The 25,317-nt window shown below is 44.0% G+C and overlaps 1 protein-coding gene across 2 annotated transcripts in view; it reads right to left on the reverse strand.

Moving 5' to 3' along the window:
• LOC118358450 (polypeptide N-acetylgalactosaminyltransferase 9) overlaps window positions 1-25,317 on the reverse strand; it is a 140,861-nt gene that overhangs the window by 83,390 nt on the left and 32,154 nt on the right. For both annotated transcript variants that reach the window (XM_035736288.2, XM_035736287.2), the window contains 2 exons: window positions 12,247-12,413; window positions 6,401-6,575 (listed from right to left, as the gene is read on the reverse strand). In XM_035736288.2, coding sequence (XP_035592181.1) covers window positions 6,401-6,575; window positions 12,247-12,413 — 342 coding nt within the window. The remainder of the gene's footprint in view (window positions 1-6,400; window positions 6,576-12,246; window positions 12,414-25,317) is intronic.

A 25,317-nucleotide genomic window follows, 5' to 3' on the forward strand; every position in this document is an offset into this window, starting at 1 on the left:
GGGCAACTTTGATGGGCGAGGGGGCCACAAAAAAGCTGAACTCATCATGAGGAGCCACGGTGGCTTGTGGGTCTGTGTATCTACATCTGATGATCAATGGCCCCCACCCCGGTCAGTAATTCGACCATGCTTACTGCAAGTTTAGATAGCTGGCCACTAGACTAATTTATCTAAACATGTGCTAATTGAATGACTGCCGATGCACAATCAAATTTTGAAATTGCACCTCGTGTATTCTATTATTCTAACTCTCAAAAGTAAATTGAGATCCCGACTGAGTTCCTAAAAAAATGTAGGGTGAAATTGGTCCGCAGGCCTATAAAAGAGGATCCACGTGCCGCCAGTTGTCCATCCCTGTTCTTGCACATTAAGACTGTACACTGTGCACAGATCTTAGACTATCCAGTCTTCAGAGTTGTTTCTTTGGATAAATAATGCTTGAATCTGTAGCATAAATATCAATATTATATACTAATCCTGTATAAATGACTGCTCCAGATGAAAGGTAGGGAAGGTAATTCACACTGAATTTAAAGTTACAGTGAAATAGATTTTGCCAATATCCCGATAGATTCTTGAGATTACTTTGTACGTTTTCAGTTTACCTGGTATACAGTATAGGCTTGGGGGTTAATTCAGGCTGATTTGATAACACTGTTGTATTAGCAGTATAAATCTCTGTCTATTCTGTATTTTTGGATGCCTGCCTGGTATGTGGTCTGTGAAGCACTCACTGTGTAAGCGTTTATACCATCCTTCTCTTTTCAAGATGGATAAACACTGAACCAAGGCCAGTCAGTCAGAGCGAGGGGGAAAGGAAAGGCATGTTTTACTTTAGCTCAGAATTCAAAATAATACTTGTAGTAATAGACCTGCACAGCGCAGCAACACTGTTTTCATTATATCAATTAAAATGCAGGAGCACCGGAACTGGCAGTGTGAATCCAGGCCCAGCCAATCAGGGTGGCTATTATTGTTTTTATATATTTTATTTGTAGCCTATTCGCCAATAATGCAATATATGGTCCACTTGATTCAGCTGCCCTGAATGCCCTGCATTCCCATTTTAAACCATTTTATTAGTGTGAAGATAGAGAGCTAAATCAGATGCACCTGTAGTCATACCGCTGGCTAATTGGATAACTTAGATCACTGTGTCTACAGCAGCTTCCATGAGCCCACAGCAAAGTTGATACTGACTGTAGAAAAGGCTACTGTAAGAGTTAAAAACCATGCCTAGAGAGAGATTGTCAAAGAGTACAGAAAACTATTGAGTTTTATTTGTTTTAGGACTACAACAGTGTTTTTTTCAACACTTGTAGATATCCCACTCTCTCCCTCCATCCGATTGACCATCAGTCCAGTGAGATAAAGGTTATTTCAATTTAGGCTACAACAACTGACCTATTACCAGTGTCATCATATAGCCTAGCTTGACACTCCAGTTTTGAAATATAAGGGTTATTTATATTAAGGGGAAGGCCTACATGGAGAAAATCAGACCTCTCTTATATGAAATTAGGCAAATGAATGAAACAATATCTATTTCCAGTCAATGGCCTATCATTTTTAGGAATGTAATTTAATTGGAAATAGAACTTCGCTCTGTGCTTCTCCAACCATGCACTATAGGGAGGCCTTATTGATCTCACACAATACATTGTAGGAGCACTTGATCTCCTGCACCCAGCAGAGAATTGCATTGTGACTCAATGTGATCTCGACTAAGAAAATGTTGGTGACCACTGTTCTAGTCTATATAGGTTATGGAATATTATTATGTGTATTAGAATACTGTTATAATTTACCTTTCCTTTGATGGTGTTTAATATACAGTGTGTAACCTAATCTAAACCTGATCTACTTTGATTGGCCTGCTCCCGAGTTGCGCAGCGGTCTAAGGCACTACATCTCAGTGCTTGAGGCATCACTACAGACACCCTGATTCGAATCCAGTCTGTATCACAACCGGCCGTGATTGGGAGTCCCATAGGGTGGCGCACAATTGGCCCAGCATTGTCCGGGTTTGGCCAGTGTAGGCTGTTATTGTAAATAATAATTTGTTCTTAACTGACTTGCCTAGTTAAATAAAAACTAAATTGTTACATTTGTGGCTGCCTACCCTACTATCTCCTGGTCTCTGAGACAGTGATCTGAGAGATTGCCAAGCCTATTAGGATTATTACTGTTATATCAGGGCATTATATTCTATTCTCATAGTCTATTAATTAAGCTATAGGCCTCTAGTTTATTATGTGCAGGTCTGTGAGTCATGGATTTACATAGGCCTACAAGAGTATTTGATCCGTAATGTAAAATCACATGTTAGATGGTTTGTTGTGTGCGATCGATTACATTAAGGTATAGGGTAGGTAATGCTTTTATGATAATTTAATGATTTGAGTGCCTACATTTTGTCCCACAAACATTTTTGCTGGCTTTGCCATCAACAGATTTCTGCCTATGCCACTGATTTAAAAGTGATTCATTTCCAAGCTTTGAGAAATATGTCAGATTACTTTTTAATTCTTTCGCACATTTAACTACATGGGATAAGGTCTGTGGGTAGCCATCTTTCCCATTTCCTTTGTTTGGAAAACAAGAGTTTAGTTCACAAATTTGTCTAAGATAATTAATAACCTAATTGAATTCTGTTTAAATATATAAAACATTTCTGAACTACGAATCCAACGAATGCAAAGCACACAATCCAAACCAGTTGAGAGGTCCTTGGAAGAGGTTGGAACAGTCATATTGCTCTTTTCTCTTTTATTGGTCCTATTTTCCATTCCCTGACCTCAATCTGAATCCTGGGAAACGGTGGGATCACAAGGTGCAGCAGCATCACAACACCATCAAAGCGTGGGGTTGTGAGCCGTGCATTTCACTACAGCCATGCAGCCAACATCCAACACCCACAACCTCTAATCTCCCCCACACACTCAGCAGGCACACATACACACATAGCGCTCGCATGAACTATTCATTAATAACCTGAGATTGCAATGGTGCAGAATAAAAAAATAAACAATATCAATTTATCTGAGGCTCTCCCTGTGAGTTCAGAGTTCAGGAGGCGTAGATGCTTATTACAACCCTGTTGTATTTCCACCACATCAATTGTATTTACTGAACAGAAAAATTGAGCTTAGTGGGATTAGAATGTTCGCCTCGGAATGAATGACCCTGCTTCTCAGCCTTGGATATATAGTTGTACTGGAATGGCTTCAGAGGGAGGAAATGGATTGTGCACATATTTAGATGACACAAAATAATGCAATGATATAACATCCTGTAAAACTGAATGTGTTCCATCCATTCCATTTGTGAAAACTATTCACATGAGAACTATCCACACTTAAATTAACCAAGTATGATGCAATTATATCTAACTATCCTATAAATCCAAAAATGTGTGTAATCAATTGCATACTAGACACAATCAATGACACTCTTACTGACAGTTGTAGCTGCTTTGCGTGATGTATTGTTGTCTCTACCTTTGTACTGTTGTCTGTGCCCAATAATGTTTGTACCTTGTTTTGTGCTGCTACCATGTTGTGCTGCCGCCATGTTGTGTTGTTACCATGTTGTTGTCATGTGTTGCTGCCTTGCTATGTTGTTGTCTTAGGTGTGTTGTGTGTCTTTGTAGTGTTGTCTCGTCGTGATGTGTGTTTTGTCCTTTATTTTTTTAATCCCAGGCCCCTGTCCCCGCAGTAGGCCTTTTCCCTTTTGGTAGGCCGTCGTTGTAAATAAGAATTAGTTCTTAACGGACTTGCCTAGTTAAATAAAATAATAAAATACAAAGGGTAAACAATATCAACTAGACAGCTTCTTGGCTTCAGAATGCCAGCAGGTTCACTTGGCTCAGCAAACTGGATGCCTGGGTATGCACTAGTAGTTTTTACAAGGTCATTCACTGTGTCTCATGATAAAAAGGCAGGGGAACAATCCATCTCACTTATTACTGTAGTATGTGCCATGTTGCATAGTCATATGATGATGAATACAGGGGCTTGGACACATCTAAGGTTGCGGGCTAGCAGAACAATACACCACATACATTCAACAAATTTGTCATGTTTTTCCCCCCTATTCCCACTGAAATAGATTATATTATGCTCAGCTCTGTGCACACATACTGTATAAGTACACTCACAGTTGAAGTGGGGAAAAATGGACTGTATGTAACGGCGTTCGTTTGTTGAAGGAGAGTCGGACCAAAATGCAGCGTGGTGGTTACTCATGTTCTTTAATGACGAATAGCGAAATACATGAAATAACGATACAAATACAAAACAACAAACGGAACGTGAAAACCTAATACAGCCTGTCTGGTGAACAACAACACAGAGACAGGAACAATCACCCACGAAATACACAGTGAAACCCCGGCTACCTAAATATGGTTCCCAATCAGAGACAACGAGAATCACCTGACTCTGATTGAGAACCGCCTCAGGCAGCCAAACCTATGCTACACCCCTACTCAACCACAATCCCAATACCTATAAAACGCCAATACGAAACACAACAAAATAAACCCATGTCACACCCTGGCCTAACCAAATATATAACGAAAACACAAAATACTATGACCAAGGCGTGACACTGTATGCAACACAACCTGTTTCTTACAAGAATGTAGTGGCTGATGCTTTTCATCTCATATACATTATCTCTATGTTTTTTAACATATCACAGCTTATTCGATAGAATCACTGGGGGCCAAGTGCACAGCTGTACTTTTCAGAAATAGAGACTCATGCAAAGCAAATGCACGGCTGCCGTATCGAACACACTTTAAATGTAGAGTGTGAGTGTGAGGGTGAGGGTATGCGTGCGTGCGTGCGCGCGTGCGGCGTGAGTCATGAAGGCAGCAAGTGAGCTAACTCAAAGGATCATTTTGATAGATCCCTGCATGTAAAACAGGGGAGCGAACATCAGAAACAATGAGGGTGGACCCGTGGAGGTGAAAGGATGGTGAGGGGGCGGAAAAGCACAACCATTTTTTAACAGGAGCAGATGGGGAAACAGATGAGGGAACCACCAGGGTATCAATTATCATCACCCACTCCAACTCCTGATGAAACCAACCAACTCCCCGATGTAGCTGGCTGACTGGCAGAGACACCCTGTGGGTTTGGAGTGTCCATTACGTTCTCACTAAAAGCACTCCTGGGTGAAAATCGAGGTACATGAGATCCTCCTCTGCCTAGAGGTCAAAAGGATGACAGTGATGAATGATTGGCGGATCAGATCACAGTAGATGGACTGTCTGTGGCTATATGTTATTTGGTTTGATTTTGTATGATACTATCTGTGCTCATATTTGTGTATGTCTTTTTCAGCTTTGATGCTGTTTATTATAGTCAAATCTGTGTTGGAATAGTAGGTAGGAAGGAGGAGTAGGAAGGAGGAGACCAGGACTTTTTCCTGAACACGTGACCTGACTTGGTAAATCTAGTCAGACCACGTGACCTGACATGGTAAATCTAGGCCCTAGATTGTCATGTTACAGTCAAACTCTATGCTTTATTCATAACACGATAGAATGCAATACTCTTGAACAAGATATTTAACCACAATTTTATTGAAGCGATATGTAAATATATTCTGCAAATATTTGTCGTCTTCGTTTCCCTTTCTGGCTGATGTTTCAGTTATGAAGCAGTGGTGGTATGTTGTTAGGTGAAGTGCCTGAGCTACAGCCAGGGAGGCAGACAAACAACTTATTACCCAAACCTTTGGTTCCAGCCCTCCCCCAGCTTCCCCCCAGGAACACACCACACGCTCTACGTCTTGAAAAGCCTGACAGGATGACAGGCTCAAATTAGGTGCCAATTACAAGGCACTTGAGTGTCTTGTTTGGTGGTAAGCATAGGTACCAGCCAGACATTGGGTTGAGACCCCCTTAAGTAATTTCCATCATGCTTATAACACTAAAGCCTAAGGCTGGAGGAGGGTGAAACAATGTGGCAAAAACAACATTTAATCTGTCATCTCTTATGTCATTGTCCCACCACCGTAAAAACAAGGTTTAGGCTTATTTCAGCGACTTACACTACAGTACAGTACAGGTAACATAATTGAAACTCAGTGTATTTTCTATTGGCCATTAGTCACAGTTCAGAAGTGATGAGTTTGAATCTCAGCAAAAGCTTATTAACTGTTCTAACTAATTCAAAATGGAGGTCATGTTCCCTGAATGTGCTGCCTCAGTAACAATTCCTCATAGCGTAAGCACAGTTTAGCTGACGCTTAATCAAAATGCTTGAGGGGCGACCCGCATATTTAATCTACGATTATGTAGGACTACAACCACTGCACTCTAACATGAACCCCAAGAGTAAAAAGGACAATGAGGAGATACTGTATGAAGATGAAGCACAGTTCTTACCAGGCAGTGTTGAACTCTACATGGGCATCAAAGAAACCTACAACCGGGGCGGTTGCAGCATTCCAACCGTGTATCCTGGCTCGGATCAGGCCTTCCCTCTTACTGTTGCGGACGATCTTCACCAGACCTGGGTAACGCTTGTTCACATACTGGTCCAGATTGAACTTCAGCTCCACTGGAAAAACAAGAGAAAGAGAATCAGTTATTTTGGATAACAGAAACACTGAGAAGTATTGACTTCACTGCAAATGGGCCTGTGAGTAAGATCTTCATGGTAATAACATTTTATTTTTAAATTTGATTTGAAATTAATAGCTTGCAGAAAATGTTGAATCTGGTATACAACAATACATTTGTTATTCTGAAATGAATGGGGATATGAATTGCCCCAGGAACAACACACAACAAAGCTCAGCATCATGAGTTACATAGAGTAAGTAAAACTTGAGCGACCCAGCACAACACAGATGACCTTATTCTTTCTGTACTGTAAAAACTTTCTCTCCCTCTTACTCTACTCCAAGGGATAAGGCTAGCTTTCTTTCCGTGTCACTGTCATCCCTGGAAATAAAGGCTGTGAGGTAAACAAGCAATTCTACAAATGGCAGACTAACTGAATGAATGAGCCCAATGTAATGTTTGTGGAGGATGTTTGAGGTTCTCCCATCAGGTTGCACATACTCAACTTTCTATGGGAGGGAGAGAAAGAATAATAAGGGCAATTGGCCTGGGACTGACACCTAGGATTGACGCCTGGGATTGACGCCTGGGACTGACACCTGGGATTGATGCCTGGGACTGACACCTGGGATTGACGCCTGGGACTGACACCTGGGATTGACGCCTGGGACTGACGCCTGGGATTGACGCCTGGGATTGACACCTGGGATTGACGCCTGGGATTGACGCCTGGGACTGACGCCTGGGACTGACGCCTGGGGCAGTAGCCTGGGGCAGACGCCTGGGACTGACGCCTGGGACTGACGCCTGGGGCTGACGCCTGGGACTGACGCCTGGGACTGACGCCTGGGGCAGATGCCTGGGGCTGACGCCTGGGACTGACGCCTGGGGCAGACGCCTGGGGCAGACGCCTGGGACTGACTCCTGGGACTGACTCCTGGGGCTGACGCCTGGGGCTGACGCCTGGGACTGACGCCTGGGACTGACACCTGGGGCAGATACCTGGATCTGACGCCTGGGACATATTCCTGGGGCAGATGCATGGGGCTGACACCTGGGGCAGACGCCTGGGGCATACGCCTGGAGCTGTCGCCTGCTCCGCACATAAATCAACCTCTGAATGAACACCAGGGCTAATCTGTATGTGACAAATAAAATTTGATTTGAAGTTGACATTTAAATTGGTTAAGGTTAAGAATAGGGTTAAGGTTAGGTCAGGGTTATGGTTTGGTTAATGGTATGGGTTAAGGTTACTAACCGTGAGAGTATGGTACATGTCTCTGTGTCTCTGTGCCTGCCTGTTGGCTTATGTGAGTGTGTGGACGCATTTATGTTTGTTTACTATAATGGTTTGTGACCTATGTGCAAACTGTGGCTACACAGATGCAGCTAAAAGATGATGAAACCCAACAGAGTGCAATAATTGCATGGCTGTTTTGGTGGGAGGGAGAAATGTTAAAGGATCCCCTCTGGTGCACAGCAAATAAATAGAAAACTGGAATGCATCGCCAGCACCGGAGAATTATGGACCAAGGAATAGGTTTTAAAGGGATTGACAGTGCAAAACAGAAAATATGAGTTTTAATTTAATAGCCCCCGCGACATGCAGCTGTTCAGGGAAGTCAAGAACCAATACACGTAGTCAGTCAGGAAAGCAAAGGATAGCTTTTTCAAACAGAAATGTGCATCCTGTAGTGCATCCTAACTCCAAAAAGTTTTGGGACACTGTAAAGTCCATGGAGAACAAGAGCACCTCCTCCCAGCTGCCCACTGTATTGAGGCTAGGTAACACGGTCACCACTAATAAATCCATGATAATCGAACATTTCAATAAGCACTTCTCTACGGCTGGCCATGCCCCCCCCCCCTGCAGCTACTTGCCCGAGCCTCCCCAGCTTCTCCTTCACCCAAAACCAGATAGCAGATGTTCTGTAAGAGCTGCAAAACCTGGACCCGTACAAATCAGCTAGGCTAGACAATCTGGACCCTCTCTTTCTAAAATTATCCACCACCATTGTTGCACCACCTGTTCAGCCTCTCATTCGTATCGTCCGAGATCCCTAAAGATTGGAAAGCTGCCGCGGTCATCCCCCTCTTCAAAGGGGTTGACACTCTAGACCCAAACTGTTATAGACCTCTATCCATCCTGCCGTGCCTCTCTAAAGTCTTCGAAAGCCAAGTTAATAAACAGATCACTGACCATTTCGAACCCCACCGTACCTTCTCTGCTGTGCAACCTGGTTTTCGAGCTGGTCACGGGTGCACCTCAGCCACGCTGAAGGTACTAAACGATATCATAACCGCCATCGATAAAAGAGTATTGTACTGTGCAGCCGTCTTCATTGACCTGGCCAAGGCTTTCGACTCTGTCAATCACCGTATTCTTATCGGTAGACTCAATAGCCTTGGTTTCTCAAATGACTGCCTCGCCTGGTTCATCAACTACTTCGAAGACAGAGTCCAGTGTGTCAAATCAGAGGGCCTGTTGTCCGGACCTCTGGCAGTCTCTATGGGGGTACCACAGGGTTCAATTCTCAGGCTGACTCTCTTCTCTGTATATATCAATGATGTCGCTCTTGCTGTGATTCCCTGATCCACCTCTATGCAGACGACACAATTCTGTATACATCTGGCCCTTCTTTGGACACTGTGTTAACCAACCTCCAAATGAGCTTCGATGCCATACAACACTCCTTCCGTGGCCTCCAACTGCTCTTAAACGCTAGTAAATCCAAATGCATGCTTTTCAACCGTTCGCTGCCCGCACCCGCCCGCCTGCCTGACTAGCATCACTAGCCTGGACGGTTCTGACCTAGAATATGTGGACAGCTACAAATACCTAGGTGTCTGGCTAGACTGTAAACTCTCCTTCCAGTCTTATATTAAACATCTCCAATCCAAAATCTAGAATCTGCTTTCTATTTCGCAATAAAGCCTCCTTCACTCACGCCGCCAAACTTATCCTAGTAAAACTGACTATCCTACCGATCCTCAACTTTGTCGATGTCATCTACAAAATAGCTTCTAATACTCTACTCAGCAAACTGGATGCAGTCTATCACAGTGCCATCCGTTTCTTTACCAAAGCCCCTTATACCACCCACCACTGACCTGTATGTTCTCGTCGGCTGGCCCTCGCTACATATTCGTTGCCAGACCCACTGGCTCCAGGTCATCTATAAGTCTATGCTAGGTAAAGCTCCGCCTTATCTCAGCTCACTGGTCACGATAACAACAACCACCCGTAGCACGCGCTCCAGCAGGTATATCTCACTGGTCATCTCCAAAGCCGCCTTTCCTTCCAGTTCTCTGCTGCCAGTGACTGGAATGAATTGCAAAAATCACTGAAGCTGGAGACTTATATTTCCCTCACTAACTTTAAACATCAGCTATCTGAGCAGCTAACTGATCGCTGCAGCTTTACATAGTCCATCTGTAAATAGCCCACCCAATCTACCCATATTGTTTTTAATGTACTTTTCTGCTCTTTTGCACACCAGTATCTCTACTTGAACATCATCATCTGCTCATTTATCACTCCAGTGTTAATCTGCTAAATTGTAATTACTTCGCTACTATGGCATATTTATTGCCTACCTCCTCACGCCATTTGCACACACTGTAAATTGACTTATTTTTCTTCTATTGTGTTATTGACTGTACGCTTGTTTATTCCATGTGTAACACTGTGTTGTTGTTTGTCTCGCACTGCTTTGCTTTATCTTGGCCAGGTTGCAGTTGTAAATGAGAACTTGTTCTCAACTTGCTTACCTGGTTAAATAAAGGTGAAATAAAAAATCAAATCGAATAAAAATTTGAAGCATGAAATTCACACATATTGTACCGTACAGGTAGCCATAGGATTTCAGGGTGGTAATGTTAAGGTAGTGAGAACATGCCTAGTGTTAGGCAGGTAGCCTAGCGGTTAAGAGTGATGGACCAGTAACCGAAAGGTCACTGGTTTGAATCTCCGAGCTGGCAAGGTGGAAAAATCTGCCATTCTGCCCTTGAGCAAGGCAGTTAACACACAACATGAACTGCTCCCCAAGTGTCAATGATGTTGATTAATGAAGCCCCCTGCACCTCTCTGATTCAGAGGGGTTGGGTTAAATGCAGAAGACACATTTTGGTTGAATGCATTCAGTTATGCAACTGACGAGGTATACCCCTTTCTTTCCTATAGATTTGAATTCCAGGCTCATTAAACCGTTTACATCTAATACTATGTGAGCTGGAACAATGAATGAATGTTTGGGACTGTTGCTGTATGGTATATACAGCTAGACTAAACCCTGATCAGGTAGAACATGCATTTAGCTCCCCCGCCCGCCCAGCTATGGCTAAGGAGCAACCCTGAAAAGAAACCTCTCAGAAACCAATAAATGTCCCAGCTAAAGGATGTGTCAGAGAGACAAGAAAAACATGTTCCCTGTGTGTGACTCATTATGCCACTGTGCTGTGCCTCAAGTAGCCAAGCCTGCATGTTAATATTCTAATGTCACTGGAGAGAACAGCTTCTACATGTGCACGCACGCACACATAACCTTCACCAATCACAACCATTAAACAATGGGGTATTCAGAGAGGGGGGAGTAAGTGGGTTGGTATTTTGACGCAGCGGCTGCCATTTGTGCCTACCTCGTTTGGTTTAAATGGTTGCCTATTGCCTCTATGGGGACACTAGGCATGTGCCAATGTTGACTCTTGGTCCTCTATCAACATGTTATTTATGCGCCTCCTCTCTGCTTCAGCCCGGGGGATGCTGGGACTAAGCCCAACTCCATGCCAAGTGATGGAGGGCCAAGTGTCGGTTGGAATCTAGTTCATTGTCTCTGTCCACTGAAACAGGCAGCCTTCTGGGAGTCGGGGCTGTGCGGGGCTGGCTGCCATGGGGCGTGCAGGTGTGTGGAAGCAACCAAAACCTCACGCAGACCAAATCACAATGGAGATTTTTTTCTGGTTATTTTTAAACTCACTAACAGTGTTCAATAGCACACCCCCGAGGGTTCTTCATCCCTCTCTCACCCGCTCTATACTTTTCCCTCGTTCATTCTCCTCTCTTCTCTGAACAGACAGACAGACAGACAGACAGACAGACAGACAGACAGACAGACAGACAGACAGACAGACAGACAGACAGACAGACAGACAGACAGACAGACAGACAGACAGACAGACAGACAGACAGACAGACAGACAGACAGACAGACAGACAGACAGACAGACAGACAGACAGAGACAGACAGACAGAATCCCACTTAAATTGGACATGTATTTATTGTTAAGAAACTTGACTAGTTTGTTTTATAAGGGAATTGACACCTCTGGCACTTTTCCTACACACAAACCGATGCAATTCTTTGTTTGTGACACCACCCTCCACTTTTAAAGAGACAAACATGAATTGGAGAAGTGATGTTTGTGGAGCAATAATCCAAAACAAAATGCAGTAACACAGGGATTGTGGTTATTCTAATGAAATGTTGGAAACAATCTAGTAGAATCTTCTGGTTTTGCTGGCTCTTTAAGATCTAGGTCAGCAGACAGTAGCAGCACTGTGACAAATGCTGATGATAAAAGGGCTATATAAATTCAATTGATTGATTGATTGAGGAATGAACAGTTAGATGGTTATACTGAAGAAGCATCGAGACTAGAAGTCTTACCACTGTCGCTGTTGTCGTCCACCAGGATGATCTCCTTGAGAAGGTGTGCAGGGGTGTGGTTGACCACGCTGTGGACGGACCGCAAGATGACCGACAAGGCCTCGTTCACAAAGATGAACACCACTGAGATCTGAGGGAGGTCCTCTGGGTAGGTCAACTGCTTGCACCTGTAATGAAACAAATCAGACCGTTTTAGAATTATGGAACACAATTCAGGATTTGGAGAGTGAAAAGGTCAAAGTGAGCTGCCTTCTTTCATTTGAATAAACCAAGTTTTGTTTGGATTAATTGTATGAGACAGAATATGTTGAAATGTAAAATGTATGAAGAGTTGTGTACGTACTGTATGCTCAGTGAATGAATGTTGTTTTATATTGTTGTCCCTAGAAGCGTAACACGGTCCCAAACCATTTTCTGACAAAGCAAAGTAGGGGAAATAGGAACATATATCTTTCTTGTGAGGGTTGTGGCAAGGGAAAGCTGCAGCCTGGCTGTAAATGGAAGAAGCAGCGCTGTCCTGGCTAGCTCATTCTCTCTGTCTCTGTCTCTCTGTCGCTCTCTCTGTGTCTCAATTCAAGGGCTTTATTGGCATGGGAAACATATGTAAACATTGCCAAAGCAAGTGAAGTAAATAATAATCAAAAGGGAAATAAACAATAAAAATGAATAGAAAGCATTACACTCACAAAAGTTCCAAAATAATAAAGATATTTCAAATGTCATTATGTGCAAATAGTTCAAGTACAAAAGGGAAAATAAATAAACATCTCTCTCTCTCTCTCTCTCTCTCTCTCTCTCTCTCTCTCTCTCTCTCTCTCTCTCTCTCTCTCTCTCTCTCTCTCTCTTCTCTCTCTCTCTCTCTCTCTCTCTCTCTCTCTCATTTCAGAAATTAAGAGTAAACATTACACTCACAAAAGTAAAATAATAATATAGACATTTCAAAGGTTATATTATGGGCTATGTACAGTGTTGTAACAATAGTTGAAATACGAAAGGAAAAATAAATAAACAGATAAATATAGGTTGTATTTATAATGGTGTTTGTGCTCCACTGGTTGCCCTTTTCTTATGACAACATGTCACAAATCTTGCTGCTGTGATGGCACACTGTAGTATTTGTGTTGTTTCACCCAAAAGATATAGGATTGGATTTTTTTTTTCAAATTCTTTGTGGGTCTGTGTAATCTGAGGGAAATATGTGTCTCTAACATGATCACGCATTTGGCAGGAGGTTAGAAAGTGCAGCTCAGTTTCCACCTCATTTTGTGGGCAGTGGGCACATACTGTATGTAGCCTGTCTTCTCTTGAGAGCCAGGTCTGCCTATCACAGAGCCTCTCTCGATAGCAAGGCCATGCTCAATGAGTCTGTACATAGTCAAAGCTTTTCTTAATTTTGGGTCAGTCACAGTGGTCAGGTATTCTGCTGCAGTGTATTCTCGGTTTACTGCAAAATAACATTCTAGTTTGCTATTTTTTGTTGATTCATTACAATTTGTAAAGTTATTATCTTTTTGTTTTCTCATGGCTTGAGAATCGCTTCCTTTTACTTGGTTGTAGAATTTAATTGCTCTTTTCTGGATTTTGATCATTATCGGGAATCGTCCTAATTCGGCTCTGCATGCATTATTTGGTGTCTCTTTCTCTCTTTCCAGTCTCCACAGCCAACAGTCCCCCTCTCTCTCTTTCTCTCACTCTCTTGCTCTCTCTGTCTCCAGTCTCCACAGCCAACACAGTCTCTCTCTCTCTCTCTCGCTTCCTCTCTCTCACTTTCTTTCTCTCTCTGTTACAGTGTTGAAACATTGTGGAAATAGTTAAAATACAAAAAGGAAAATAAATAAACATAAATATGGGTTGTATTTACAATGGTGTTTGTTATTCACTGGATACCCTTTTCTTGTGGCAACAGGTCACAAATCTTGCTGCTGGGATGGCACACTGCAGTATTTCACCCAATATATATGGGAGTTTATCAAAATTTGATTTTTTTTTCAAATTCTTTGTGGGTCTGTGTAATCAGAGGGAAATATGAAATATGAAATCTAACATGGTCATACATTTGGCAGGAGGTTAGGAAGTGCAGTAAACAGTAAACAGGAGATATTTGACTTCAGACTCTAGTAGGGTGAGGCCGGGTGCTGCAGACTGTTCCAGTGCCCTCGCCAATTCGTTCATATAAAGTGCATTTGAAAAGTATTCAGAACCATAGATTTTTTCCACATTTTGTTACGTTGTAGCCTTATTCTAAAATGGATTCCATTTTTTTCTTCTCATCAATCAACACACAATACCCCATAATGACAAAGTAAAAACTGGTGACAAAACAGATGGCACTGTGTTTGAATCTATTTTGTAAATGACGTCGCCGAAGTCGAGGATTGGTAGGATGGTCAGTTTTACGAGGGTATGTTTGGCAACATGAGTGAAGGATGCTTTGTTGCGAAATAGGAAGACGATTCTAGATTTCATTTTGGATTAGAGATGCTTAATGTGAGTCTGGAAGGAGAGTGTACAGTCTAACCAGACACCTATTTGTAATTGTCCACATATTCTAAGTAAGAACCGTCGAGGGTAGTGATGCTGGACGGGCGGGCAGGTGCAGGTAGCGATCGGTTGAAGAGCATGAATTTAGTTTTACAAGTATTTAAGAGCAGTTGGAGGCCACGGAAGGAGAGTTGTATGGCATTGAAGCTCGTCTGGAGGTTAGTTAACACAGTGTCCAAAGAAGGGCCAGAGGTATACAGAATGGAGTCGTCTGCGTAGAGGTGGATCAGGGAATCACCCGCAGCAGCAAGAGCGACATCATTGATGTATACAGAGAAGAGTCGGCCCAAGAGTTGAACCCTGTGGCACCCCCACAGAGACTACCAGAGGTCGGACAAAAGACCCTCCGATTTGACACACTGAACTCTATCAGATAAGTAGTTGGTGAACCAGGCGAGGCAATCATTTGAGAAACCAAGGCTGTTGAGTCTGCCGATAAGAATGTGGTGATTGACAGAGTCGAAAGCCTTGCCCAGGTCTATGAATATGGCTGCACAGTAATGTCTCTTATCGATGGAAGTTATGATATCGTTTAGGACCTTGAGCGTAGCTGAGGTGCAGCCATGGCCAGCTCTGAAAACAGATTGCATAGCGAAGATGGTACGGTGAGATTCAAAATGGTCGGTAATCTGTTTGTTAACTTGGCTTTCGAAGACCTTAGAAAGGCAGGATAGGATAGATATAGGTGTGTAGCAGTTTTGGTCTAGAGTGTCTCCCCCTTTGAAGAGGGGGATGACCTTCTTTGGGAATCTCAGACGATACGAAAGAGAGGTTGAACAGGATAGTAATAGGGGTTGCAACCAGATAATTTTAGAAAGAGAGGGTCCAGATTGTTTAGCCCGGCTGATTTGTAGGGGTCCAGATTTTGCAGCTCTTTCAGAACATCAGCTATCTGGATTTGGGTGAAGGAGAAATGGGGGAGGCTTGGGCGAGTTGCTGTGGGGGGTGGAGGGCTGTTGATCGGGTAGGGGATGTCTTGGCTGTGTGCATAGGGTCGTTGTCCTGTTGGAAGGTGAACCTACGCCCCAGTCTGAGGTCATGAGCGCCCTGGAGCAGGTTTTCATCAAGGATCTCTCTGTACTTTGCTCCATTAATCTTTCCCTCAATCTTAACTAGTCTCCCTGCCACTGAAAAACATCCCCACAACATGACGCTGCCACCACCATGCTTCACCGTAGGGATGGTGCCTGGTTTCCTCTGGACGTGACGCTTGGCATTCAGGCCAAAGAGTTCAATCTTGGTTTCATAAAACCAGACAATCTTGTTTTTCATGGTCTGGGAGTCCTTTAGATGCGTTTTGGCAAACTCCAAGTGCACTGTCAAGTGCTTTTTATTGAGGAGTGGCTTCTGTCTGGCCACTCTACCATAAAGGCCTGTTTGGTGGAGTGCTGCAGAGATGGTTGTCATTCTGGAAGATTCTCCCATCTCCACAGAGGAACTCTGGACCTCTATCAAAGTGACCATTGGGTTGTTGGTCACCTCCCTGACTCCAGCCCCCCAGTTTGGTCGGGTGGCCAGCTTTAGAAGAGTCTTGGTGGTTCCAAACTTCTTCCATTTAAGAATTTTAATTTTTTTATTTTATTTTTATTTCACCTTTATTTAACCAGGTAGGCTAGTTGAGAACAAGTTCTCATTTGCAACTGCGACCTGGCCAAGATAAAGCATAGCAGTGTGAACAGACAACACAGAGTTACACATGGAGTAAACAATTAACAAGTCAATAACACAGTAGAAAAAAAGGGGAGTCTATATACAATGTGTGCAAAAGGCATGAGGAGGTAGGCGAATAATTACAATATTGCAGATTAACACTGGAGTGATAAATGATCAGATGATCATGTACAGGCAGAGATATTGGTGTGCAAAAGAGCAGAAAAGTAAATAAATAAAAACTGTGCGGATGAGGTAGGTGAAAATGGGTGGGCTATTTACCAATAGATTATGTACAGCTGCAGCGATCGGTTAGCTGCTCAGATAGCTGATGTTTGAAGTTGGTGAGGGAGATAAAAGTCTCCAACTTCAGCGATTTTTGCAATTCGTTCCAGTCACAGGCAGCAGAGTACTGGAACGAAAGGCGGCCGAATGAGGTGTTGGCTTTAGGGATGATCAGTGAGATACACCTGCTGGAGCGCGTGCTACGGATGGGTGTTGCCATCGTGACCAGTGAACTGAGATAAGGCGGAGCTTTACTTAGCATGGCCTTGTAGATGACCTGGAGCCAGTGGGTCTGGCGACGAATATGTAGCGAGGGCCAGCCGACTAGAGCATACAAGTCGCAGTGGTGGGTACTATAAGGTGCTTTAGTGACAAAACGGATGGCACTGTGATAAACTGCATCCAGTGTGCTGAGTAGAGTGTTGGAAGCGATTTTGTAGATGACATCGCCGAAGTCGAGGATCGGTAGGATAGTCAGTTTTACTAGGGTAAGCTTGGCAGCGTGAGTGAAGGAGGCTTTGTTGCGGAATAGAAAGCCGACTCTTGATTTGATTTTTTTCGATTGGAGATGTTTGATATGGGTCTGGAAGGAGAGTTTGCAGTCTAGCCAGACACCTAGGTAAATAATAATATAATAATAATAATAATAATATATGCCATTTAGCTGACGCTTTTATCCAAAGCGACTTACAGTCATGTGTGCATACATTCTACGTATGGGTGGTCCCGGGAATCGAACCCACTACCCTGGCGTTACAAGCGCCATGCTCTACCAACTGATCCACAGAAGGAACTTATAGGTGTCCACATATTCAAGGTTGGAACCATCCAGTGTGGTGATGCTAGTCGGGCATGCGGGTGCAGGCAGCGATCGGTTGAAAAGCATGCATTTGGTTTTACTAGCGTTTAAGAGCAGTTGGAGGCCACGGAAGGAGTATGGCATTGAAGCTCGTTTGGAGGTTAGATAGCACAGTGTCCAATGACGGGCCGAAAGTATATAGAATGGTGTCGTCTACATAGAGGTGGATCAGGGAATCGCCCGCAGCAAGACCAACATCATTGATATATACAGAGAAAAGAGTCGGCCCGAGAATTGAACCCTGTGGCACCAGAATGATGGAGGCACTGTATTCTTGGGGCCCTTAAATGCTGCAGACATTTTTTGGTACCCTTCCCCAGATCCGTGCCTCGAAGCAATCCTGTCTCGCAGCTCTACGGACAATTCCTTCAACCTCATGGCTTGGTTTTTGCTCTGACATGCACTGTCAACTGTGGGACCTTATATAGACAGGTGTGTGCCTTTCCAAATGATGTCCAATCAATTGAACTAATTATTTGATCCATTTTAGAATAAGGCTGTAATGTAACAAAATGTGGAAAAAGTCAAGGGGTCTGAATACTTTCCGAATGCACTGCATATGTTGATGAGGGTGGGGGTGGGGCTCAAGCTGCATTCCTGTCCTACCACACAGCCCTCTGGAAAGAAATGTTTGTGTTTTTTGCCAATTTTAACCGCACACTTGTCTGTGTACATGGATTCTATAATGTTGTATGTTTTTACTCCAACACCACTTTTTTTCAATTTGTATAGCAGACCCTCATAACAAATTGGGTCAAAAGCTTTTTTTAAATCAACAAAGCGTGAGAAGACTTTGCCTTTGTTTTGGTTTGATTGTTTGTCAATTAGGGTGTGCTAGGTGAATACTTGTCTGTTCTGCGGTAATTTGCTAAGTACATTTTCACTGAGGAAATGTACGAGTCTGTTGTTAATAATTCTGCAGTGGATTCTCTCTCCCTCCAGTCTCCACAGCCAACAGTCTCTCTCTCTCTCTCTCTCTCTCTCTCTCTCTCTCTCTCTCTCAGTCTCCCTCACTCTCTCCAGTGTCCCTCATTCTCTCTTGCTCTCTCTCTGTCTCTCCCTATCCCTCCTCTCTAACTCCCTCCCTCTCCTCCCCACGCTCTCTCTACAGACCAGGAGCTCAATTGCTCCCACTGATTAGGCCTCACACCAACATCATAGTAACTGGAACTGTGGAGCAGTGATTCTAGTGATTGGAATCCGATTTCATGTTGCCGTTTTAAATGACCCAGTTAATGAAATGAATAGCACACAACCACAGTCATGGTTGCTGCTGTACACAAGCACACAAACAGGCACCAGACAGTAGCACTTTCATTATAGATGCTGTTCATTATCATAGCCGGTTGGACTCCTCCCATTGCATTTACCTAGGGGTTTCACAGTAGCGTAATACTTTCCAGGCATCTAGAGGTAAAGCGGGTCACACTGAAACTGATTCCTATGGCAACCACTGGTACACATGATCATCTTGTAAACCATCCCCCACCAGCATCCTAATTATATTTCAACTGCAAACCTCTTTACGCTTCCCATGCTTGATATGCTCAACAGTGCTGTGTTTTTTCATCTTCTATTTTTCTGGTGTAATCTGGTGATAATGAGGGTACTAGCCATAATGAGATGTTTACATTTTTGAAAATTTCTCACGTTTAGTTGAAATTAAATGTTTATGAGGCGGTGTAGGCAGAACTGCATCACAACAAATTGATCCAAACTTAAATTGACTACTAAATATTTTCCCTCTAATGGGCTTCTTCATGTTCACTCTCTCTTGCTCTCACAAAGAAAAATATTCCTTTAATAACATGTACTCTGTAGTCTACACATTATGCTTATTCAGCCTGGCCTCAGAGCCATACGAAGCATACTACGCATATTTATCTGCACCTCCAAGACATATAATATGTACTAATGTTCTAGATACTTTAGACAAAGCAAAAGCAGTGATGTTGGTCGGGGAGGATGGATGTGCATATACCACGACTCCCTAGCAATCCAAAGGTTACGTGTTCGAGTCACGCCAGAGACAACTGTAACATTATAGCTAACCCTAACCCTTATTCTAACTGTTCATCAATTCTGTTATGCCAAACTTTGTTGTTTTAGTTCTCCTAACATTTAACGTAAATCATCAATTCATAAATTCATAAATAAATTCAGGAGGCTGAAGAAATTTGGCTTTTCACCAAAAGCACTCTGATTTGATCCTAACCTTTGTTGTTAGTTATCCTAACCACCAATGTAAATTCTCCCCGTAAATTCTCCTTTGTTGTTACAACGCAACAAGCAGTCTGGTCTCAGAGACATACGTATAATACTCTACGTCCGCCGGATGGTTGTTGTCCTTGATGATCTTTTTGACCTTCCTGTGACATCGGGTACTGTAGGTGTCCTGAAGGACAGGTAGTTTGCCACTGGTGATGCGTTGTGCAGACCGTGGTACAATTGCCATACCAGGCGGTGATACAGCCCTACAGGATGCTCTCGATAGTGGCGTCTGTAAAAGTTTAGGAGTGTTTTAGATGCCAAGCCAAATTTCTTCAGCCTCCTGTGCCTTCTTCACATCACTGTCTGTGTGAGAGGACCGTTACAGTTTGTCTGTGATGTGTACGCAGAGGAACTTAAAACGTTCCACCTTCTCCACTACTGTCCCGTCGATGTGGATAGGGGGCTGCTCCCTCGGCTGTTTCCTGAAGTCCACAATCATCTCCTTAGTTTTGTTGACGTTGAGCGAGAGGTTATTTTCCTGACACCACACTCCAAGGGCCCTCACCTCCTCCCTTTAGGCCGTCTCATCGTTGTTGGTAATCAGGCCTACCACTGTAGTTTCGTCTGAAAACCTGATGATTGATTTGGAAGCGTGCATGGCCACACAGTCATGGGTGAACAGGGAGTACAGGAGAGGGCTGTGAAAGCATAATCGTCGGGCCCCAGTGTTGAGGATCAGCGGGGTGGAGATGTTGTTTCCTACCTTCACCACCTGAGGGCGGCCCGTCAGAAAGTCCAAGACCCAGTTGCAGAGGGGGTTATCGAGACCCAGTGCATAATGACGAGTTCGGAGGGCACTATGTTGTTAAATGTTGAGATGTAGTCAATGATCAGCAGGTATTCTTCTTGTCCAGATGGGATAGGGCAGTGTGATGGCGATTGCATCATCAGTGGACCTATTGGGGCGGAAGACAAATTGGATTGGGTCTAGGGTATCCGGTAGGGTGGAGGTGATATGGTCCTTGACTAGTCTCTCAAAGCACTTCATGATGACAGAAGTGATTGCAATGGGGCGATAGTCATTTAGTTCAGTTACCTTTCTTGGGAACAAGAACAATGGTGGCCATCTTCAAGCATGTGGGGACAACAGACTGGGATAGGGATTGGTTGAATATGTCCATAAACACACCAGCCAGATGGTCTGTGCATGCTCTGAGGATGCGGCTAGAGATGCCACCTGGGCAAGCAGCCTTGCGAGGGTTAACACTTAAAAAATGTTTTACTCATGCTGGCCACGGAGATGGAGAGTCCACAGGCTTTGGTAGCGGGTCATGTCAGTGGCACTGTATTGTCCTCAAAGTGAGCAAAGAAGTTGTTTAATTCGTCTGGGAGCAAGACGTCTGTGTCCGCGACGGAGCTGGTTTTCTTTTTGTAATCCGTAATTTACTGGAGACACTACCACATATGTCTCGTGTTTGAGCCCTTGATTTGCGACTCTACTTTGTCTCTATACTGACACTTTGCTTGTTTGATTGCCTTGCGGAGGGAACAGCTGCACAGTTTATATTCGGTTGTGTTTCCGGTCGTGTTGCCATGATCAAAAGTGGTGGTTCACGCTTTCAGTTTTGTGCGAATGCTGCCATCAATCCACGATTTCTGGTTAGGGAAGGTTTTAATGGTCACACACTTGCTAATAAACTCGCTCACCGAGTCAGCGTATACGTCAATGTTATTGTCTGAGGCTATCCGAAACATATCCACGCGTCCATGTGATCGAAGCAATCTTGAAGTGTGTAATCTGATTGGTGAGACCAGCGTTGTATTGACCTGAACACGGCCGTTTCCTGTTTTAGTTTCTGTCTATAGGCTGGGAGCAACAAAATGGAGTCATGGTCAGATTTGCGGAAGGCCGGGGGAGGGCTTTATATGCATTGCGGAAGTTAGAGTAGCAATGATCCAGAAAGCTACCAGCTCTTATTGTGTATTAGATATGCTGATAGAATTTAGGAAGTATGGTTCTTAGGTTAGCTTTGTTAAAATCCCCAGCTACAATAAATGCAGCCTCAGGATGTATGGTTTCCAGGTTACATAGAGTCCCGTGAAGTTCTTTCAAGGCCGACGAGGGATTGGCTTGGGGGGGGTTGATATACATGGCTGTGACTATAATCGAAGATAATTCTCTTGGAAGATAATGCGGTCGGCATTTGATTGTAAGGAATTCTAGGTCGAGTGAACAAAAGGGCTTGAGTTCCTCTATGTTGTTGTGATTACACCATGATTCATTAATCATAAGGCATACACCTCCACCCTTCTTTTAACCAGAGAGATGTTTGTTTCTGTCAGCGAAATGCGTGAAGAAACCAGGTGGCTGTACCGACTCTGACAACATATCCCAAGTAAGCCATGTTTCCATGAAAAATAGATGTTACATTCTCTGATGTTTCTTGGGAAGGCAACTCGTGCCCTAATTTCATTCACATTGTTATCTAGAGATTGGACATTGTTGAGTAATATGCTTGGAATCGGTGGATGGTGTGCTCGCCTACTGAGTCTGACCAGTATGCTATTGCACGACTAACGTAACATAATATATCATTCAAAATGGAGGGAACAATATATGTATAAAATCCAACAAATTGCCCTGAGACCAGGTTAGCTTATCTGGTGAGTTAACAGGGCATCCTGGCTCTGTGCATTCTGGCATTTGAAGTGCTGACGTTGAAAATCGTGAGTTCAGGTGTAGTGACACATAAAAGAGCCGTACGCACTGAGTCAGGGTTGTGTGCCTAGTGACAGTGGGGTTGTCCGGGAGGGAATGTGTGTATGTGTGTGGCTGCGTGTGTGTGTGCACCAGATGGAACTCAGCATGGCTGCGTTCTGTCCTCTCTACCGATTGAAGCTTGTGGGGATTGTGCAGTCAGACAGGGCTACCAATGACGTCTCAATGCACCAGAGTCCTGTGTATGTGTGTGTGTGTGTGTGTGTGTGTGTGTGTGTGTGTGTGTGTGTGTGTGTGTGTGTGTGTGTGTGTGTGTGTGTGTGTGTGTGTGTGTGTGTGTGTGTGTGTGTGTGTGTGTGTGTGTGTGTGTTTGACTGGAGTGAAATTGACAATGATATGGAGAGGATAGACTGTCAGGGTGTTAATACATGGTAAATTATACCATTAAATGATCCGATATATCACGTTATATTATAGCGTTAAATTAGAATCTGAAGCTGTTGTCTAAATAGGTCATACTATAAATCAGGGGTTCCAAACTCTTTTGGCCCGGCGACCCCATTTGGATTTTAAAAAAATGCGTGACCCCACCATGTATAAAAGTGATGTAATCAAAGGCCAATGTTTTAATTGGGGCTATAACAGTCTATTACAAATCAGTCTGACAGTAGTGTTTACAGTATTTCAATCTGAAGTAAGTATGGTTTGAAGTGGCTGAAATATATCAGGAAGGTATTGGGAAGTTTAGAAGATCATCAGGCTCCTCCCTAAGTTTGTTTTACTCACTGCTCTAGCACACTCTGCTAACCCTGATGTCCTTGCCGTGTCTGAATCCTGGCTCAGGAATGCCACCAAAAATTTGGAGATTTCCATACCCAACTATAACATTTTCCATCAAGATAGAACTGCCAAAGGGGGAGGAGTTGCAGTCTACTGCAGAGATAGCCTGCAAAGTAATGTCATTCTTTCCAGGTCCATACCCAAACAGTTCGAACTACTAATTTTGAAAATTACTCTCTCCAGAAATAAGTATCTCACTGTTGCCGCCTGCTACCGACCCCCCTCAGCTCCCAGCTGTGCCCTGGACACCATTTGTGAATTGATCGCCCCCCATATAGCTTCAGAGTTTGTTCTGTTAGGTGACCTAAACTGGGATATGCTTAACACCCCGGCAGTCCTACAATCTAAGCTAGATGCCCTCAATCTCACACAAATCATCAAGGAACCCACCAGGTACAACCCTAAATCTGTAAACAAGGGCACCCTCATAGACGTCATCCTGACCAACTGGCCCTCCAAATACACCTCCGCTGTCTTCAACCAGGATCTTAGCGATCACTGCCTCATTGCCTGTATCCACTACGGAGCCGCAGTCAAACGACCACCCCTCATCACTGTCAAACGCTCCCTAAAACACTTCTGTGAGCAGGCCTTTCTAATCGACCTGGCCGGGTATCCTGGAAGGATATTGACCTCATCCCGTCAGTTGAGGATGCCTGGTCATTCTTTAAAAGTAACTTCCTCACCATTTTAGATAAGCATGCTCCGTTCAAAAAATGCAGAACTAAGAACAGATATAGCCCTTGGTTCACTCCAGACCTGACTGCCCTCGACCAGCACAAAAACATCCTGTGGTGGACTGCAATAGCATCGAATAGTCCCCGCGATATGCAACTGTTCAGGGAAGTCAGGAACCAATACACACAGTCAGTCAGGAAAGCTAAGGCCAGCTTCTTCAGACACTGTGAAGTCCATGGAGAAGAAGAGCACCTCCTCCCAGCTGCCCACTGCACTGAGGCTAGGTAACACGGTCACCACCGATAAATCCATGATTATCGAAAACCTCAACAAGCATTTCTCAACGGCTGGCCATGCCTTCCGCCTGGCTACTCCAACCTCGGCCAACAGCTCCGCCCCCCCGCAGCTACTCGCCCAAGCCTCTCCAGGTTCTCCTTTACCCAAATCCAGATAGCAGATGTTCTGAAAGAGCTGCAAAACCTGGACCCGTACAAATCAGCTGGGCTTGACAATCTGGACCCTCTATTTCTGAAATTATCCGCCGCCATTGTCGCAACCCCTATTACCAGCCTGTTCAACCTCTCTTTCATATCGTCTGAGATCCCCAAGGATTGGAAAGCTGCCGCAGTCATCCCCCTCTTCAAAGGGGGAGACACCCTGGACCCAAACTGTTACAGACCTACAGTATATCCATCCTGCCCTGCCTATCTAAGGTCTTCGAAAGCCAAGTCAACAAACAGGTCACTGACCATCTCGAATCCAACCGTACCTTCTCCGCTGTGCAATCTGGTTTCCGAGCCGGTCACGGGTGCACCTCAGCCACGCTCAAGGTACTAAACGATATCATAACCACCATCGATTGTGGTCCTTCTGTAGCTCAGTTGGTAGAGCATGGCGCTTGTAACGCCAGGGTAGTGGGTTCGATCCTCGGGACCACCCATACGTAGAATGTATGCACACATGACTGTAAGTCGCTTTGGATAAAAGCGTCTGCTAAATGGCATATATTTTTATATATATTATCGATAAAAGACAGTACTGTGCAGCCGTCTTCATTGACCTTGCCAAGGCTTTCGACTCTGTCAATCACCATATTCTTATCGGCAGACTCAGTAGCCTCGGTTTTTCTGATGATTGCCTTGCCTGGTTCACCAACTACTTTGCAGACAGAGTTCAGTGTGTCAAATCGGAGGGCATGCTGTCCTGTCCTCTGGCAGTCTCTATGGGGGTGCCACAGGGTTCAATTCTCGGGCCGACTCTTTTCTCTGTATATATCAATGATGTTGCT

This window comes from Oncorhynchus keta, chromosome 25 (assembly GCF_023373465.1).
Source record: "Oncorhynchus keta strain PuntledgeMale-10-30-2019 chromosome 25, Oket_V2, whole genome shotgun sequence".
Taxonomy (NCBI): Eukaryota; Metazoa; Chordata; class Actinopteri; order Salmoniformes; family Salmonidae; genus Oncorhynchus; species Oncorhynchus keta.